Genomic DNA, 20,399 nt, shown 5'->3' with positions numbered 1-20,399 from the left:
GAATATCAGAATATGTCCCCATCAGAGGCATAATGTTTTAACACAGGTGCATTAGGCAGACTAACTGTTTCACTGATAAACCTTCTACAGTAAAGTAAACATTTAAAAAGCTTCAGTTTTAATTCATCCATATGCCGTCTCAAGTAATCATTAGAGATTACACTACTTTGTTCAAAATCAAAGAATATGACAAAACTGTAATACAAACTGTAACTGTGATATGTTGCCTTTTATTTTATATTTCACATATTCAATAAAATTTGATAGATTATAGAATGATTTCAAAATTCTTTGCAAATATAACTGTGTGTGTGTGTGGGGGTGTGTGTAGAGGGGATGTGGTTATATGGTAAAGCAGATCAGTGGTCCATTACAGATATACTCCTTCAGCTCGTCTGTCAAGGTAAGAGCTCCTGCCTGAAAAGATGAATACTACTGAGTACCTGCTGTAAAGATTGCTGAATAATCTGGTCTGAGACTGCAGGCTCCAGAAAGTCTGCTGTACTTACATACATGTGGAGAACTTGGTTCCTTTTTACTACTACCTGCAGAGATGTGCAAAATGTAACTGATAGTTAAGAATTAAATATATATTGTAATTTACTGAAACATTAACACTAAATATGAATACTGTCATCCTTTCATCAAGACATTTCAACACTGCTTCCTTTGCTCACTGATATGCAGAAATGATACAAAGTACAAACTATCACAATAATGGAGACATGTTGTGTTTGCTAGAGAGGAAAATGTCGCTTTTCTAAATGGAGACTCTTCATCTGCTTGGACTGTCAAACTTTTTTGTAGGTAAGATGAGTCTTTATATCTACATTCACACTGAGTCACTGATTTAACACCATTGCTGTTTTTGAAGAGAGAAATTCAGAATTAGAAATGTAGCACAAAAATAAATACATAAATACAACAACAAACACTATAATGCAGATAAACCAATGTAAACTGAACCTTTAAATTACAAGTTTCTTAAATTTGTGTCACTCACTCAACGTACTCGATTACATCACATGTATACAAAGTTTGATTTTACATCATTACACACTTGGTGATGGACGAAGGCCAATCAGATTGATATGTTGTTGTTTCTGTATTCAGCAAATCTGAATGAGTTTCTAAATAGCTTGATTCACCCAAGCTGTGTGGATTAAACAAATAGGAGTGACTGTGATGAGGTCAAACTTTGTTGTCCTTTACTTGTATGTTCAGTCACACATTTGTTTATTTGTTCAACACTTCTCTCTCTGTTCACTGACGCTCTCAGCCTATTCAGTAAAACCCGTAAACATCCGGGCCTAAAAATGTGTAAAGTGTTGAAGTGTTAAGGTGGAGAGTGTTTGCCGTCATTTCTGTAAGATCCTCATTTCACATCACTTCGTTCAGGCTGTTGGAATTCACATTCACAAGCAAGAAACTTGACTTCTGTTAACATCTTTCATCTATCAGCTCAACAGGAAGAGGTAAGATGTTGATTCAATTCAATATAGAGAGTATATATAAAGGCTGGATAAATATAATACCATTTTAGATGAGGTCAGAGATTAAAGGGATCCAGGCTCAGTGATCAACAGTTTGAAAGTGTTTGGACATTGTGAGAGGGAAGAGATTTCAATTCTGCACTTTGAATTTGTTTTTCCTGTTTTCCTTGAACAGTTGCTAATTTTCTGCTTGATTGTTGAACACTAAAATTAACTCAAGATAAAAACTTTACAATAAAGATAAAAATATGCAGATATTTGACTGAAAACAGAAAAGCGTTTCAAAGATTGTACTTCATACATTGTTGTGTTTCTGTTTAGTTTTTTTGTTTTTTTACAATGCAGCTTTTTAGTTGATGATAAACAAATTGAAAATAAAATGACTTCCTTCCTCTCCTCCCACTTGCTTGTGCTGGTGTGGTCTTAAAAGTAACAAACTAATCAGTAGTAATCTTTAACAATCCTTCTACCAGTGAGTCGATAAGTTTCCCTGCTTTCAAGAGGTGCAACTCAAAACTTACACTTGAAAATGTTTCTGTTTTATTCTCCAAGATTCCCAAATATGTACTTTCCTGAAAACCGCTGAATGCTTCTTTAGGATTGTTTTCACGTGTAGCTGTTCTTCTCTGATCTCTGACCTACAGACTCCTTTAAACACAAGTTTCTGCATCTGATAATAAAATGTCTGGAGCTCTGATTCTCCTTCTCGTTGGCTTTCTGTCACAAGGTGAGTGGAGGTGCATTGAGGTCAAACTATAAAACTACTATTCAGTATTTTTTCCCCAAGCATTGACTTACTTTCAAAACTTGATATTGCTGTTGCAGATCAAACCATATAAATGTTTGAAATGATTTTTGATGGTTTTAAGTATAAGGGGTCTTGTTAAGGTTTCAACAAAAGTATTTTCCTACTGTAAAGTTGTGTTCATGTTTCCTGCTGTATTTCAGGTGCCTTGTGTGTGGAGTTTAAGGTATCTGTGCCACAGACTATAGAGGTCTTCAGTGGATCCTGTGTGACCATCCCTTGTTCCTTTGTCCTAAGACAAGATTATAATCAGTACTTGCATGAAGCATGTGTTGGAATATGGAGAATTAGTCATAACAAGGAGGTGTTTGACTCAAGAAAACCACAAACACCAAAAATAAATGAAGCTTTGACTGGAAACCTAACACAAAAAGACTGCACCACAACTCTGTATAACATGCAACCTGATAATTCTGGTACATATCACTTCAGAATAGACTGTGGCAATGCACTGAAATGGAACTTTCTATATCAACCTGTGAAAATTGTGGTCAAAGGAGGTAGGTGTTAATCTCCACCTTAACTCAACTACTCTCATCCAGCCTGTAGTAATAATAAATGAAAGCTAAAGCTCCAAATGTGTCTTCCTCACAGGCGGTCCTACCAGACCGACTCTGAACATCAACAAACAGGTTGTGAAGGAGGGAGCCTCAGTGAGAGTGACCTGCTCTGCTGCAGCTCCATGTCAGGCTCATCCTCCCACTCTGACATGGACCCCCGGCCTGGGTGACACTCAGGAGACCCTGGGAACGTTTTTGAAGACCTCTGCTCTGATCTTCAAAGCCACTTCAGTCCATCACAGAAAGTCCATCTCCTGTACTGCTACCTATGATAGACAAGCTGGCAGATTTGTGCTATCCAACAATTTAACACTGAAGGTTTTATGTAAGTAAATTTGTGACAAAATCTGAAAATTTGAGAGAGAGAGAGAGAGAGAGAGAGAGAGAGAGAGAGAGAGAGAGAGAGAGATCATGAAAGCTCAGGATTTGTCTTGCAGTATAGGTCATGCATGTGGGTATAGAGCAGCAAACCACAGCAACACCAAACCAAAACAACAGCATACAGCAAAAACAGAAAAGTAGCACAGAGGTCACTGTTTCCTGGAATTACAGATTGGACTTTTTTACATTGAAAAAAGCTATGCGGTGAAAAGGGAATATTGCTCTTTGAAATGCATCGCAAGGTGCCTGCACTCATGTTCCAAAAGATACATCAAGTATTAGTACAGTGTATTAGACATTGTTAGACTGACTATGATTACTCACTCATCACCCATTCCTCCTTTTTCAGATGCACCTAAACACACCAAGGTGACAGTCAGCCCCTCAGGTCCAGGACCAGAGGGCAGCAATGTGACTCTGACGTGCAGCAGTGACGCCAACCCAGCAGTAACTAAATACATCTGGTTTAGAGATGATGGAGGCCAGAGAACTATTGGGAAAGGACCCATTCTAAACATTCAAACTTGTAAAGTCCACAGCTCCATTACCTGCAAGGCTTCAAATGCCTACGGAAGTCAATATGCCAAAAACAGTCCGATACAGTTTCAGAGTATGTATCACATGATTCAAGATTTATATTGTGTATACATTTTTTCATGAATTACTATTTTTATTGTCAAATTAAACATAATTAGTTTTGTGAAGGTCCTTCAAAGTCAACATTGCACTCATTTTCTGCAGTCATTATATCAATCACAGATGAATTATTACTGTTTTACTTATGAACTATCAATTATTAGCCAAACACAACGTCCAGCAAACTGAGGCAACGCAGTGAAATGTAACACAACATGACGCGAGAAACAATGTAACATAAGGTGGCATAACACGTTTAATGCAAGTCAGTGTAACATAACACAATGCAATGTAATGCAATTCATTGTGATGTCATGCAACATGGCACTGTGCAGAATAATGCAAAACAATGGGATGCAGAGTAATGCATTTTATCGCAAATCTACACCCTTCTTTCCAGTTTTATATAACTAACTCTTTACTGTATGAGCTTACACCTCACTGAGTGGGTTTATAGATCATTATAGATTATTTATTTGCAGCAATACTTATTCTACATATTCATGAATCCTTTTTGTGTCATGTAATGTTTCAAAGAACAGACCTAATATTTTAATTCGATGCATTGTTTGTGTGTATTGCATTTAACATCTGAGAACAACAATCACCAACTTCATCTTCTGTTCTGTTCTTCTTCAGGTCAAGTGCAGCTGTTTGTCTTCATTGGCAAAGCTGTTCTTCTAACAGCAGCATTTGTTTGTTCTCTGCTGTTTGCTCTCAGGTAAAGATACACAACTTTTACACAACCCACACAAACCAAGTGCCTGTAACATCCAGCTCTGAAACTCTTTCAACCAAGGGGACCCATTTTTGTAACTCTCTGCTTGTGATTAGAAGGATTTCAGTCCAACCCCTTTTCCATAAATGCCCCTCCTCAACCCAAAGCTGAAATGTGTTTGTCCATGAGAAATGAATATTATGAACTCATGCTGTTTGTTTCAGGGCTCAGTGTAGTCGCAGTATTAAGGGTTAGTCTGCAGGAAACGCTGATCCATTTGCCAACTCCTGCCAGGTGGAAACTGAAATGAGATACTGTATCTTTATTCACACACTCTTCTCCTATAGATGGTTCAATGAACATTTGTATAACTCACACGTGTTTGTTTTGTTATGTTAGACGCCAAATAGGACTGAGGAAGATATTTACATGAACTGCAAAGGGCTACAGGGCCCTAACCTGCAGCCTGAATTTCCAGCGTGATTTGGAAACCCAAGCCGAAGAAGAAGTAGTAGGAAGAGGAGGAAGACTGTGGAAATCCATCTGGTTGCTCCTACCTAGAGGAGGAGAGGTGCATGCTGTGAAGCATGAAGAGGAATTCAATGATCAACTCACTGATAGTGGATTGCCTTTATGCGCAGGACAAATTTAAGGACAAGAACGCAGCACAGAAATAACAGAGCTCTGTATGCTTTTGCTTCATTTGTGGTTTCTTAGAGGAGGTAAAGGGGTATAGGGGTAGTATAGAGGGGTGGGATGTCAGGGTTGCATGTGCGGCCATGCGATAAAATGTTTGGTTTTTCAGATTACATGAAATCTTTAATACCGTGGCTATCCAATGGAAATTATGCTTTATTTTCATTTTTGTGATCATTTGTACAGAGAGGATAATGCAAGCAGCAGCATTCAGATATTCTTTCCATTCCACAGAGCTTCATAATATATGTTTCTATTTGCTTGTGATTTAAAAATGCTTTATACAATATATGAAGTTTGAGGTTTCACTTAGAGTAAAAATTTTTCTGTCGCACACATATGGGGAATATCAGAATATGTCCCCATCAGAGGCATAATGTTTTAACACAGGTGCATTAGGCAGACTAACTGTTTCACTGATAAACCTTCTACAGTAGAGTAAACATTTAAAAAGCTTCAGTTTTAATTCATCCATATGCCGTGTCAAGTAATCATTAGAGATTACACTACTTTGTTCAAAATCAAAGAATATGACAAAACTGTAATACAAATTGTAACTGTGATATGTTGCCTTTTATTTTATATTTCACATATTCATTAAAATTTTGATAGATTAAAGACTTAGCTCAAAATTCTTTACAAACACACGTGTGTTTGCATGTGCGTGTGCGTTTGCTTGTGTGGGTGTGTGGGTGTGTGTGTGTGTGTGTGTGTGTGTGTGTGTGAATGTGTGTGTGTGTGTGGCGGGGATGTGGTTATATGGTAAAGCAGATCAGTGGTCCATTACAGATATACTGTGTGTGGAGTCTAAGTTAACTGTGCCACAGACTATAGAGGTCTTCAGTGGATCCTGTGTGACCATCCCCTGTTCCTTTGTCCTAAGACAAGATTTGTTTCCGCACTTGCGTGAAGCATGTGTTGGAATATGGAGAGATAGTAATCATAATGTTGTGTTTAACTCAAGAAAACCACAAAGATCAAAATAAATGGAACTTTAACTGGACACCTTAAACAAAAAGACTGCACCACAACTCTGTATAACATGCAACCTGAAAATTCTGATACATATTACTTCAGACTGGAGTGTAACAGACAACTGAATTTGAACTTTGCACAGAAACCTGTGAAAATTGTGGTCAGTAGAGGTAGGTGTTAATCTCCACCTTAACTCAACTACTCTCATCGAGCCTGTAGTAATAATAAATGAAAGCTAAAGCTCCAAATGTGTCCTCCTCCCAGGCGGTCCTCCCAGACCGACTCTAAACATCAACCAGCAGGTTGTGAAGGAGGGAGCCTCAGTGAGAGTGACCTGCTCTGCTGCAACTCCATGTCAGGCTCATCCTCCAACTCTGACATGGACCCCCGGCCTGGGTGACACTCAGGAGACCCTGGGAACGTTTTGGAAGACCTCTGCTCTGACCTTCAATGCCACTTCAGTCCATCACAGAAAGTCCATCTCCTGCACTGCCACCTATGATAGACAAGCTGGCAGATTTGTGCTATCCAACAATTTAACACTGAAGGTTTTATGTAAGTAAATTTGTCGACAAAATCGGAAATTTGAGAGAGAGAGAGAGAGAGAGAGAGAGAGAGAGAGAGAGATCATCATCGTCATCATCATCATCATCATTATCATCATCATCATCATCATCATCATCATCATCATCATCATCATCAAAGTTCAGGATTCGTCTTGCAGTATAGGTCATGCTTGTGGGTATAGAGCAGCAAACTGCAGAAACACCAAACCACAACCACAGCATACAGCAAAAACAGAAAAGTAGCACAGAGGTCACTGTTTCCTGGAATTACAGATTGGACTTTTTTAAATTGTGGGATGCAAAGTAATGCAACTTATCACAAATCAACATATCACAAGTAACTTAGATTATGTGTTATTCTCTACAATATAAAACACAGTGAGTCTTCTTCCTGCTGTCCTCACAGGTGCTCCTCAGATCCGCTCCTCCTCCGGATGCATCAAACATGCAGACCAGGTCAGCTGCTCCTGTGAGGCTGAGGGAGTTCCTGCTTCTCGTCTGCTGTGGTTATTGGATGGCTTTCCTGTAAGTCACTCTGATGAGTTTGCCATCAGCCATGAGTCTCTGAGTGATGCAGGTGTGAGGAGCAACATCACTGTCAATCAACCACAGGAGAGGAATCTTTCCACACTGGTCTGCCGCACCACAAACTCACTGGGAACTGCAAGTCAGAGATTCTATGGCCTCATTCTTGAGTCCCAGCAGTCCGAGAGTCAAGGTCTGTTTTTCATGAAATTCCAAGAAATTCACAGAGTAGAGAGAAACAGGGATTTAGGTTGAGAATTTGGATGATTTATTAGTTTATTTCCCTTAACACACTGGGTCTCAATACTTTTGATGTATTGTTTATGCTGCTGCTTAGTACTTGAGCTGCAACAGAAGTTTGAAAAATGAAACCCCACACTGTGAAATTGTAAGTGTGTAAATATATGAGGCGTCAGTTCTTGTTAAAAGTGTTAAACCTACGCCCTTCTTTCCAGCTTTATATAACTAACTCTTAACTGTATGGGCTTATACCTCACTGAGTGGGTTTATAGATCATTATAGATTATTTATTTGCAGCAATACTTATTCTACATTTCCATGAATCCTTTTTGTGTCATGTAATGTTTCAAAGAACAGACCTAATATTTTAATTCGATGCATTGTTTGTGTGTATTGCATTTAACATCTGAGAACAACAATCACCAACTTCATCGTCTGTTCTCCCTCTTCTGTTCTTCTTCAGATCAAGTGCCGCTGTCGGTCTTCATTGGCACAGCTGTTTTTCTAACAGCAGCATTTGTTTGTTCTCTGCTGTTTGCTCTCAGGTAAAAATACACAACGTTCACACAACCCACACAAACCAAGTGCCTTTAGCATCCAGCTCTGAAACTCTTTCAACCAAGGGGACCCATTTTTGTAACTCTGTGCTTGTGATTAAAATGATTTCAGTCCAACCCCTTTTCCATAAATGCCCCTCCTCAACCCAAAGCTGAAATGTGTTTGTCCATGAGAAATGAATGTTATGAACTCATGCTGTTTGTTTCAGGGCTCAGTGTAGTCGCAGTATTAAGGGTTAGTCTGCAGGAAACGCTGATCCATTTGCCAACTCCTGCCAGGTGGAAACTGAAATGAGATACTGTATCTTTATTCACACAATCTTCTCCTTTAGATGGTTCAATGAATATTTGTATAACTCACACGTGTTTGTTATGTTATGTTAGATGCCAAATAGGACTGAAGCTGGTTGCCTGAGAGGACATGAGATAAAATATTAGTTTTTTCAGATTACATTAAATCTTTAATACTGTGGCCATCTAATGGAAATTATGCTTTGAATTCATTTTTGTGACCATTTGTACAGAGGGGATAATGCAAGCAGCAGCATTCATATATTCTTTCCATTCCACAGAGCTTCATAATATATGTTTCTATTTGCTTGTGATTTTAAAATGTTTTATACAATATATGGAGTGTGAGGTTTCAGTCAATGTAATTTTTTTTTGTCGCACACATATGGGGAATATCAGAATATGTCCCCATCAGAGGCATAATGTTTTAACACAGGTGCATTAGGCAGACTAACTGTTTCACTGATAAACCTTCTACAGTAAAGTAAACATTTAAAAAGCTTCAGTTTTAATTCATCCATATGCCGTGTCAAGTAATCATTAGAGATTACACTACTTTGTTCAAAATCAAAGAATATGACAAAACTGTAATACAAACTGTAACTGTGATATGTTGCCTTTTATTTTTAATTTCACATATTCAATAAAACTTTGATCGATTTAAGATATATTTCAAAATTCTATACAAATACAAATCTGTGTGTGTGTGTGTGTGTGTGTGTGTGTGTGTGTGTGTGTGTGTGTCTGTGTGTGTGTGTGTGTGTGTGTCTGTGTGGAGGGGATGTGGTTATATGGTAAAGCAGATCAGTGGTCCATTACAGATATACTCCTTCAGCTCGTCTGTCAAGGTAAGAGCTCCTGCCCGAATAGATGAATACTACTGAGTACCTGCTGTACAAATTGCTGAATAATCTGGTCTGAGACTGCAGGCTTCAGAAAGTCTGCTGTACTTACATACATGTGGGAACTTGGTTCCTCTTTACTACTACCTGCAGAGATGTACAAAATGTAACTGATAGTTAAGACTAAATATAAATACTGTCACCCTTTCATCAAGATATTTCAACACTGCTTCCTTTGCTCACTGATATGCAGAAATGATACAAAGTACAAACTATCACAATAATGGAGACATGTTGTGTTTGCTAGAGAGGAAAATGTCGCTTTTCTAAATGGAGACTCTTCATCTGCTTAGACTGCTGAACTTCTTTGTTGGTAAGATGAGTCTTTATATTTACATTCTCACTGAGTCACTGATTTAACACCATTGCTGTTTTTGAAGACAGAAATTCTGAGTTAGATATGTAGCACAAAAATAAATACATAAATACAACAACAAACACTATAATGCAGATAAACCAATGTAAACTGAACCTTTAAATTACAAGATTCTTAAATGTGTGTCACTCAGTCAACGTACTCGATTACATCACATGAATACAAAGTTTGATTTTATATCATTACACACTTGGTGATGGACGAAGCCCAATCAGATTGATATGTTGTTGTTTCTGTATCCAGCAAATCTGAATGAGTTTCTAGATAGCTTGATTTACTCAAACTGTGTAGATTAAACAAATAAGAGTTACTATGATGAGGTCAAACTTTGTTGTCCTTTACTTGTATGTTCAGTCACACATTTGTTTCTTTGTTCAACACTTCTCTCTCTTCACTGACGCTCTCAGCCTATTCAGTAAAACCCGTAAACATCCGGGCCTAAAAATGTTGTTGAAGTGTTAAGGCGGAGAGTGTTGGCCGTCATTTCTGTAAGATCCTCATTTCACATCACTTCGTTCAGGCTGTTGGAATTCATATTCACAAGTAAGAAACTTGACTTCTGTTAACATCTTTCATCTATCAGCTCAACAGGAAGAGGTAAGATGTTGATTCAATATGGAGAGTATATATAAAGGCTGGATAAAGATATTACCATTTTATATGAGGTGAGAGATTGAAGGGATCCAGGCTCAGTGATCAACAGTTTGAAAGTGTTTGGACATTGTGAGAGGGAAAAGATTTCAATTCTGCACTTTGTATTTGTTTTCCCTGTTTTCCCTGAACATCTGATCATTTTCTGCTGGATTTTTGAACACTAAATCAACCCAAGAAACGGATACAATCTAAAAAGAAAAATATGAAAAGAAATTAACAATTTCACTAAAAATAGAAAAGCGTTTCAAAGATTGTACTCCATACATTGTTGTGTATTTGTTTTTTTACAATGCAGCTTTTGCGTTGATGATAAACTTATGGAAACTAAAATGACTTCCTACCTCTCCTTCCACTTGCTTGTGCTGGTGTGGTCTTAGAAGTAACAAACTAATCAGTAGTAATCTCTAACAATCCTTCTACCAGTGAGTCGATAGGTTTCTCTGCTGTCAAGAGGTGCAACTCAAAACTTACACTTGAAAATGTTTCCGTTTTATTCTCCAAGATTCCCCAAAATGCGAAACCGCTTTTGCTTCTTTAGGATTGTATTCACGTGTAGCTGTTCTTCTCTGATCTCTGACCTACAGACTCCTTTAAACACAAGTTTCTGCATCTGAAAATAAAATGTCTGGAGCTCTGATTCTCCTTCTCGTTGGCTTTCTGTCACAAGGTGAGTGGAGGTGCATTGATGTCAAACTATAAAACTACTATTCAGTATTCTTTCCCCAAGCATTGACTATAACTTACTTTCAAAACTTGATATTGTTGCTGCAGATCAAACCATATAAATGTTTGAAATGATTTTTGATGGTTTTAAGTATAAGGGGTTTTGTTAAGGTTTCAACAAAAGTGTTTTTCTACTGTAAAGTTGTGTTCATGTTTCCTGCTGTGTTTCAGGCGCCCTGTGTGTGGAGTTTAAGGTATCTGTGCCACAGACTATAGAGGTCTTCAGTGGATCCTGTGTGACCATCCCCTGTTCCTTTGTCCTAAAACAAGGTTTTAATCATTACTTGGGTCCAGCATGTGTTGGAATATGGAAAGATAGTCATAACCAGGAGGTGTTTGACTCAAGAAAACCACAAACGTCAAAAATAAATGGAGCTTTGACCGGAAACCTAAAACAAAAAGACTGCACCACAACTCTGTATAACATGCAACCTGGTAATTCTGACACTTATTACTTCAGAATGGAGTGTACCGAACAACTGAAATTGAACTTTTATCATCAAAGTGTTCATATTGTGGTCAAAGGAGGTAGGTGTTAATCTCCACCTTAACTCAACTTCTCTCATCCAGCCTGTAGTAATAATAAATGAAAGCTAAAGCTCCAAATGTGTCCTCCTCCCAGGCGGTCCTCCCAGACCGACTCTAAACATCAACCAGCAGGTTGTGAAGGAGGGAGCCTCAGTGAGAGTGACCTGCTCTGCTGCAGCTCCATGTCAGGCTCATCCTCCCACTCTGACATGGACCCCCGGCCTGGGTGACACTCAGGAGACCCTGGGAACGTTCTTGAAGACCTCTGCTCTGATCTTAAATGCCACTTCAGTCCATCACAGAATGTCCATCTCCTGTACTGCCACCTATGATAGACAAGCTGGCAGATTTGTGCTATCCAACAATTTAACATTGGAGGTTTTATGTAAGTAAATATGTTGACAAAGTTTGAAAATTTGAGAAAGAGAGAGAAGAGAGAGCGAGAGAGAGAGAGAGAGAGAGAGGGATCATCAAAGCTCAGGATTTGTCTTGCAGTATAGGTCATGCTTGTGGGTATAGAGCAGCAAAGTGCAGCAACACCAAACCACAAACACAGCATACAGCAAAAACAGAAAAGTAGCACAGGGGTCACTGTTAGCTGGAATTACAGATTGGACTTTTTTACATTGAAAAAAGCTATGCGGTGTAAAGGGAATATTATTCTTTGAAATGCATGTCAAGGTGCCTGCACTCATGTTCCAAAAGATACATCAAGTATTAGTACAGTGTATTAGACATTGTTAGACTGACTATGATTACTCACTCATCACCCATCCCTCCTTTTTCAGATGCACCTAAACACACCAAGGTGACAGTCAGCCCCTCAGGTCCAGGACCAGAGGGCAGCAATGTGACTCTGACGTGCAGCAGTGAAGCCAACACAGCAGTAACTGAATACATCTGGTTTAGAGATGATGGAGGCCAGAGAACTATTGGGAAAGGACCCATTCTAAACATTCCAACTTGTAAAGTCCACAGCTCCATTACCTGCAAGGCTTCAAATGCCTACGGAAGTCAAAATGCCAAAATCAGTCTGATACAGTTTCAGAGTATGTATCACATGATTCAAGATTTATATTGTGTATGAATTATTTCATGAATTACTATTTCTTATTGTCAAATTAAACATAATTAGTTATAAAGTCATTGCACTCATTTTCTGCAGTCATCATATCAATCACAGATGAATTATTACTGTTTTACTCATGAACTATCAATTATTAGCCAAACACAACGTCCAGCAAAATGAGGCAACGCAGTGAAATGTAACACAACATGACGCAAGAAACAATGTAACATAAGGTGGCATAACACGTTTAATACAAGTCAGTGAAACATAACACAATGCCATGTGATGCAATTCATTGTGATGTCATGCAACATGGCACTGTGCAGAATAATGCAAAACAATGGGATGCAGAGTAATGCATTTTATCGCAAACCAACATAATGCAAGTAACTTAGATTATGTGTTAATCTTTACAATATAAAAAACAGTGAGTCTTCCTCCTGCTGTCCTCACAGGTGCTCCTCAGATCCGCTCCTCCTCCGGATGCATCAAACATGCAGACCAGGTCAGCTGCTCCTGTGAGGCTGAGGGAGTTCCTGCTCCCTGTCTGCTGTGGTTATTGGATGGCTTTCCTGTAGATCACTCTGATGAGTTTGCCATCAGCCATGAGTCTCTGAGTGATGCAGGTGCGAGGAGCAACATCACTGTCAATCAACCACAGGAGAGGAATCTTTCCACACTGGTCTGCCGCACCACAAACTCACTGGGAACTGCAAGTCAGAGATTCTGTGGCTTCATCTCTGAGTCCCAGCAGTCCGAGAGTCAAGGTCTGTTTTTCATGAAATTCCAAGAAATTCACAGAGTAGAGAGAAACAGGGATTTAGGTTTAGAATGTGGATGATTTATTAGTTTATTCCCTTAACACACTGGGTCTCAATACTTTTGATGTATTGTTTATGCTTCTGCTTAGTACTTGAGCTGCAACAGGAAGTTTGAAAAATGAAACTTCACACTGAGTAATTGTAAGAGTGTGAATATATGAGGTGTCAGTTCTTGTTAAAAGTGTTAAACCTACGCCCTTCTTTCCAGCTTTATATAACTTACTCTTTACTGTATGGGCTTACACCTCACTGAGTGGGTTTATAGATCATTATAGATTATTTATTTGCAGCAATACTTATTCTACATATCCATGAATCCTTCTTGTGTCATGTAATGTTTAAAAAACAGACCTAATATTTTAATTTATTGCATTATTTGTGTGTATTGCATTTAACATCTGAGAACAACAATCACCAACTTCATCTTCTGTTCTCCCTCTTCTGTTCTTCTTCAGATCAAGTGCCGCTGTCGGTCTTCATTGGCACAGCTGTTTTTCTAACAGCAGCATTTGTTTGTTCTCTGCTGTTTGCTCTCAGGTAAAAATACACAACGTTCACACAACCCACACAAACCAAGTGCCTTTAGCATCCAGCTCTGAAACTCTTTCAACCAAGGGGACCCATTTTTGTAACTCTGTGCTTGTGATTAAAATGATTTCAGTCCAACCCCTTTTCCATAAATGCCCCTCCTCAACCCAAAGCTGAAATGTGTTTGTCCATGAGAAATGAATGTTATGAAGTCATGCTGTTTGTTTCAGGGCTCAGTGTAGTCTCAGTATTATGGGTCAGTCTGCAGGAAACGCTGATCCATTTGCCAACTCCTGCCAGGTGGAAACTGAAATGAGATACTGTATCTTTATTCACACAATCTTCTCCTTTAGATGGTTCAATGAATATTTGTATAACTCACATGTGTTTGTTTTGTTATGTTAGATGCCAAATAGGACTGATGAAGATATTTACATGAACTGCAAAGAGCTACAGGGCCCTCACCCGCAGCCTGAACCCATCCCTGAGGCAAGCATCCCTCAGGAAGTCGACAGTGTGTTGACTTCTAGCGTGATTTGGAAACCCAAGCCGAAGAAGAAGAAGGAGGATGAGGAGGATGACTGCGAAAATCCCTCTGGTTGCTCCTACCTAGAGGAGGAGAGGTGCATGCTGGGAAGCATGAACAGGAATTCAATGATCAACTCACTGCCAGTGGATTGTATTTATGCGCAGGTCAAATTTAAGGACAAGAACGCAGCGCAGATATAACAAAGCTCTGTATGCTTTTACTTCATTTGTGGTTTCTTAGCAGAGGTGAACAAGTATAGAGGGGTGGGGTGTGGGGTGGGGGGTGGGGGGGAAGGGGTGTATGAGTGACCATGAGATAAAATGTTTGGTATTTCAGATGGCATTAAATCTTTAATACTGTGGCCCTCTAATGGAAATTATACTTTGAATTCATTTTTGTGACCATTTGTACAGAGAGGATAATGCAAGCAGCAGCATTCAGATATTCTTTCCATTCCACAGTGCTTCATAATATATGTTTCTATTTTCTTGTGATTTTAAAATGTTTTATACAATATATGGAGTGTGAGGTTTCAGTCAATGTTAATTTTCTGTAGCACTCATATGGGGAATATCAGAATATGTCCCCATCAGAGGCATAATGTTTTAACACAGGTGCATTAGGCAGACTAACTGTTTCACTGATAAACCTTCTACAGTAAAGTAAACATTTAAAAAGCTTCAGTTTTAATTCATCCATATGCCATCTCAAGTAATCATTAGAGATTACACTACTTTGTTCAAAATCAAAGAATATGACAAAACTGTAATACAAACTGTAACTGTGATATGTTGCCTTTTATTTTATATTTCACATATTCAATAAAACTTTGATGGACTTAGATTTATTTCAAAAGTCTATACAAATACAAAATCTGTGTGTGGATGTGTGCGTGCGAATCTGTGTGTGTGTGTGTGTGTGTGTGTCTGTCTGTGTGTGTGTGTGTGTCTGTGTGTGTGTGTGTGTGGAGGGGATGTGGTTATATGGTAAAGCAGATCAGTGGTCCATTACAGATATACTGCTTCAGCTCGTCTGTCAAAATAAGAGCTCTTGCCCGGAAAGATGAATACTACTGAGTACCTGCTGTAAAGATTGCTGAATAATCTGGTCTGTGACTGCAGGCTTCAGAAAGTCTGCTGTCCTTACATACATGTGGAGAACTTGGTTCCTCTTTACTACTACCTGCAGAGATGTGCAAAATGTAACTGATAGTTAAGACTAAATATAAATACTGTCATCCTTTCATCAAGATATTTCAACACTGCTTCCTATGCTCACTGATATGCAGAATTGATACAAAGTACAAACTATCACAATAATGGAGACATGTTGTGTTTGCTAGAGAGGAAAATGTCGCTTTTCTCAATGGAGACTCTTCATCTGCTAGGACTGCTAAACTTTTTTGGAGGTAAGATGATTCTTTATATTAACATTCACACTGAGTCACTGATTTAACAACATTGCTGTTTTTGAAGACAGAAATTCTGAATTAGAAATGTAGCACAAAAATAAATACATAAATACAACAACAAACACTATAATGCAGATAAACCAATGTAAACTGAACCTTTAAATTACAAGTTTCTTAAATTTGTGTCACTCACTAAACGTACTCGATTACATCACATGTATACAATGTTTGATTTTACATCATTACACACTTGGTGATGGACGAAGGCCAATCAGATTGATATGTTGTTGTTTCTTTATTCAGCAAATCTGAATGAGTTTCTAAATAGCTTGATTCACCCAAGCTGTGTGGATTAAACAAATAAGAGTGACTGTGATGAGGTCAAACTTGGTTGTCCTTTACTTGTATGTTCAGTCACACATTTGTTTCTTTGTTCAACACTTCTCTCTCTTCACTGACGCTCTCAGCCTATTCAGTAAAACCCGTAAACATCCGGGCCTAAAAATGTGTAAAGTGTTGAAGTGTTAAGGCGGAGAGTGTTGGCCGTCATTTCTGTAAGATCCTCATTTCACATCACTTCGTTCAGGCTGTTGGAATTCATATTCACAAGTAAGAAACTTGACTTCTGTTAACATCTTTCATCTATCAGCTCAACAGGAAGAGGTAAGATGTTGATTCAATTCAGTATGGAGAGTATATATAAAAGTCGGATAAAGATAATACAATTTTATATGAGGTGAGAGATAAAAGGGATCCAGGCTCAGTGATCAACAGTTTGAAAGTGTTTGGACATTGTGAGAGGGAAGAGATTTCAATTCTGCACTTTGAATTTGTTTTCCCTGTTTTCCTTGAACAGTTGCTAATTTTCTGCTTGATTGTTGAACACTAAAATAACTCAAGATAAAAACTTACAATAAAGAGAAAAATATGAAGAAATTTGACTGAAAACAGAAAAGCGTTTCAAAGATTGTACTTCATACATTGTTGTGTTTCTGTTTCTGTTTTGTTTTTTGTTTTTTTACAATGCAGCTTTTTAGTTGATGATAAACAAATTGAAAATAAAATGACTTCCTTCCTCTCCTTTCACGTACTTGTGTTGGTGTGGTCTTAAAAGTAACAAACTAATCAGTAGTAATCTCTAACAATCCTTCTACCAGTGAGTCGATAAGTTTCCCTGCTTTCAAGAGGTGCAACTCAAAACTTACACTTGAAAATGTTTTCGTTTTATTCTCCACAATTCCCCAAAATGCGCTATCCTGAAACCGCTTTTGCTTCTTTAGGATTGTATTCACGTGTAGCTGTTCTTCTCTGATCTCTGACCTACAGACTCCTTTAAACACAAGTTTCTGCATCTGATAATAAAATGTCTGGAGTTCTGATTCTCCTTCTCGTTGGCTTTCTGTCACAAGGTGAGTGGAGGTGCATTGAGGTCAAACTATAAAGCTACAATTCAGTATTCGTTTCCCAAGCATTGACTATAACTTACTTTCAAAACTTGATATTGTTGCTGCAGATCAAACCATATAAATGTTTGAAATGATTTTGGATGGTTTTAAGTATAAGGGGTTTTGTTACAGTGTTTTTCTACTGTAAAGTTGTGTTCATGTTTCCTGCTGTGTTTCAGGTGCCTTGTGTGTGGTGTCTAAGTTATCTGTGCCACAGACTATAAAGGTCTTCAGTGGATCCTGTGTGACCATCCCCTGTGCCTTTGTCCAAAAACAAGATTTGTATCCGCACTTGCATGAAGCATGTGTTGGAATATGGAGAAACCCTAAAAAAATTGTGTTTGACTCAAGAAAACCACAAACATCAAAAATTAATGGAACTTTAGCTGGAAACCTTAAACAAAAAGACTGCACCACAACTCTGTATAACATGCAACCTGATAATTCTGATACATATCGCTTCAGAATGGAGTGTAACAAAAGACTGAGATTGACCTTTGTACAGCAACCTGTGCAAATTGTGGTCAGCAGAGGTAGGTGTTCATCTCCACCTTAACTCAACTTCTCTCATCCAGCCTGTAGTAATAATAAATGAAAGCTAAAGCTCCAAATGTGTCTTCCTCCCAGGCGGTCCTCCCAGACCGACTCTAAACATCACCAAACAGGTTGTGAAGGAGGGAGCCTCAGTGAGAGTGACCTGCTCTGCTGCAGCTCCATGTCAGGCTCATCCTCCCACTCTGACATGGACCCCCGGCCTGGGTGACACTCAGGAGACCCTGGGAACGTTTTTGAAGACCTCTGCTCTGACCTTCAATGCCACTTCAGTCCATCACAGAAAGTCCATCTCCTGTACTGCTACCTATGATAGACAAGCTGGCAGATTTGTGCTATCCAACAATTTAACATTGAAGGTTTTATGTAAGTTAATTTGAGCCAAAATGTGAAAATTTGAGAGAGAGAGACCATGAAAGCGAGAGAGAGAGAGACCATGAAAGAGAGAGAGACTATGGAAGCTCAGGATTTGTCTTGCAGTATAGGTCATGCTTGTGGGTATAGAGCAGCAAACCGCAGCCATAACACAACACAACCACAGCATACAGCAAAAACAGAAAAGTAGCACAGAGGTCACTGTTTCCTGGAATTACAGATTGGACTGTTTTAAATTGTGGGATGCACAGTAATGCAATTTATCACAAATCAACATATCACAAGTAACTTAGATTATGTGTTATTCTCCACAATATAAAAAACAGTGAGTCTTCCTCCTGCTGTCCTCACAGGTGCTCCTCAGATCCGCTCCTCCTCCGGATGCATCAAACATGCAGACCAGGTCAGCTGCTCCTGTGAGGCTGAGGGAGTTCCTGCTCCCTGTCTGCTGTGGTTATTGGATGGCTTTCCTGTAGATCACTCTGATGAGTTTGCCATCAGCCATGAGTCTCTGAGTGATGCAGGTGTGAGGAGCAACATCACTGTCAATCAACCACAGGAGAGGAATCTTTCCACACTGGTCTGCCGCACCACAAACTCACTGGGAACTGCAAGTCAGAGATTCTATGGCCTCATTCTTGAGTCCCAGCAGTCCGACAGTCAAGGTCTGTTTTTCATGAAATTCCAAGAAATTCACAGAGTAGAGAGAAACAGGGATTTAGGTTTAGAATGTGGATGATTTATTAGTTTAATTCCTTTATCACACTGGGTCTCAATACTTTTGATGTATTGTTTATGCTGCTGCTTAGTACTTGAGCTGCAACAGGAAGTTTTACAAATGAAACCCCACACTGTGAAATTGTAAGTGTGTGAATATATGAGGCATCAGTTTTTGTTAAAAGTGTTAAACCTACGCCCTTCTTTCCAGTTTCATACAACTAACTCTTTACTGTATGGGCTTACACCTCACTGAGTGGGTTTATAGATCATTATAGATTATTTATCTGCAGCAATACTTATTCTACATATTCATGAATCCTTTTTGTGTCATGTAATGTTTCAAAGAACAGACCTAATATTTTAATTCATTGTTTTGTTTGTGTGTTTTGCATTTAACATCTGAGAACAACAATCACCAACTTCAACTTCTGTTCTCCCTCTTCTGTTCTTCTTCAGGTCAAGTGCCGCTGTCGGTCTTCATTGGCACAGCTGTTTTTCTGACAACAGCATTTGTTTGTTCTCTGCTGTTTGCTCTCAGGTAAAAATACACAACATTCAGTGCCTGTAACATCCAGCTCTGAACTCTGTGCTTGTGATTAAAATGATTTCAGTCCAACCCCTTTTCCATAAATGCCCCTCCTCAACCCAAAGCTGAAATGTGTTTGTCCATGAGAAATGAATGTTATGAACTCATGCTGTTTGTTTCAGAGCTCAGTGTAGTCGCAGTATTAAGGGTCAGTCTGCAGGAAACGCTGATCCATTTGCCAACTCCTGCCAGGTGGAAACTGAAATGAGATACTGTATCTTTATTCACACAATCTTCTCCTTTAGATGGTTCAATGAATATTTGTATAACTCACATGTGTTTGTTTTGTTATGTTAGATGCCAAATAGGACTGATGAAGATATTTACATGAACAACAAAGAGCTACAGGGCCCTCACCCGCAGCCTGAACCCATCCCTGAGGCAAGCATCCCTCAGGAAGTCGACAATGTGTTGACTTCTAGCGTGATTTGGAAACCCAAGCCGAAGAAGAAGAAGGAGGATGAGGAGGATGACTGCGAAAATCCCTCTGGTTGCTCCTACCTAGAGGAGGAGAGGTGCATGCTGGGAAGCATGAACAGGAATTCAATGATCAACTCACTGCCAGTGGATTGTATTTATGCGCAGGTCAAATTTAAGGACAAGAACGCAGCGCAGATATAACAAAGCTCTGTATGCTTTTACTTCATTTGTGGTTTCTTAGCAGAGGTGAACAAGTATAGAGGGGTGGGGTGTGGGGTGGGGGGTGGGGGGAAGGGGTGCATGAGTGACCATGAGAT

At 39.0% G+C, this 20,399-nt stretch overlaps 2 protein-coding genes and 1 pseudogene across 7 annotated transcripts; all 3 read left to right on the top strand.

The window, feature by feature from the left end:
• The first annotated feature begins 325 nt into the window (after nucleotides 1-325).
• On the top strand, nucleotides 326-20,350 carry LOC142999118 (sialic acid-binding Ig-like lectin 13). 3 transcript variants are annotated; one of them, XM_076148548.1, is made up of 9 exons: nucleotides 326-403; nucleotides 688-1,475; nucleotides 2,092-2,220; nucleotides 2,442-2,798; nucleotides 18,057-18,347; nucleotides 18,710-19,021; nucleotides 19,533-19,614; nucleotides 19,785-19,854; nucleotides 19,960-20,350. In XM_076148548.1, the coding sequence occupies exons 3-9, from the start codon at nucleotides 2,175-2,177 to the stop codon at nucleotides 20,281-20,283; spliced, it is 1,482 nt and encodes a 493-aa protein (XP_076004663.1). In that variant the 5' UTR covers nucleotides 326-403; nucleotides 688-1,475; nucleotides 2,092-2,174; the 3' UTR covers nucleotides 20,284-20,350. The 3 variants fall into 3 exon arrangements, with proteins under 3 accessions (XP_076004663.1, XP_076004665.1, XP_076004664.1); XM_076148550.1 differs by lacking the exons at nucleotides 326-403; nucleotides 688-1,475; nucleotides 2,092-2,220; nucleotides 2,442-2,798 and adding exons at nucleotides 16,281-16,647; nucleotides 17,265-17,393; nucleotides 17,609-17,962; XM_076148549.1 differs by lacking the exons at nucleotides 326-403; nucleotides 688-1,475; nucleotides 2,092-2,220; nucleotides 2,442-2,798 and adding exons at nucleotides 16,282-16,647; nucleotides 17,311-17,393; nucleotides 17,609-17,962.
• LOC142999144 (myelin-associated glycoprotein-like) lies at nucleotides 6,039-8,547 on the top strand (annotated as a pseudogene).
• On the top strand, nucleotides 8,576-14,843 carry LOC142999117 (sialic acid-binding Ig-like lectin 13). Of its 4 annotated transcripts, XM_076148544.1 has the most exons (11): nucleotides 8,576-9,291; nucleotides 9,539-9,658; nucleotides 10,242-10,318; nucleotides 10,960-11,042; nucleotides 11,270-11,626; nucleotides 11,721-12,011; nucleotides 12,415-12,675; nucleotides 13,151-13,462; nucleotides 13,972-14,053; nucleotides 14,275-14,344; nucleotides 14,450-14,843. In XM_076148544.1, the coding sequence occupies exons 4-11, from the start codon at nucleotides 10,997-10,999 to the stop codon at nucleotides 14,771-14,773; spliced, it is 1,743 nt and encodes a 580-aa protein (XP_076004659.1). In that variant the 5' UTR covers nucleotides 8,576-9,291; nucleotides 9,539-9,658; nucleotides 10,242-10,318; nucleotides 10,960-10,996; the 3' UTR covers nucleotides 14,774-14,843. The 4 variants fall into 4 exon arrangements, with proteins under 4 accessions (XP_076004659.1, XP_076004661.1, XP_076004660.1 ...); XM_076148546.1 differs by lacking the exons at nucleotides 8,576-9,291; nucleotides 9,539-9,658 and having other exon boundaries at nucleotides 10,017-10,264; nucleotides 10,914-11,042; XM_076148545.1 differs by lacking the exons at nucleotides 8,576-9,291; nucleotides 9,539-9,658 and having other exon boundaries at nucleotides 10,017-10,318; nucleotides 10,914-11,042.
• Nucleotides 20,351-20,399: the final 49 nt, after the last annotated feature.

This window comes from Genypterus blacodes, unplaced genomic scaffold (genome assembly GCF_046128005.1).
Source record: "Genypterus blacodes isolate CSIRO-AG114 ecotype Tasmania unplaced genomic scaffold, CSIRO-AGI_Gbla_v1 ptg000040l_1, whole genome shotgun sequence".
Lineage (NCBI taxonomy): Eukaryota > Metazoa > Chordata > Actinopteri > Ophidiiformes > Ophidiidae > Genypterus > Genypterus blacodes.
This window is presented reverse-complemented; position numbering and strand designations above follow the sequence as displayed.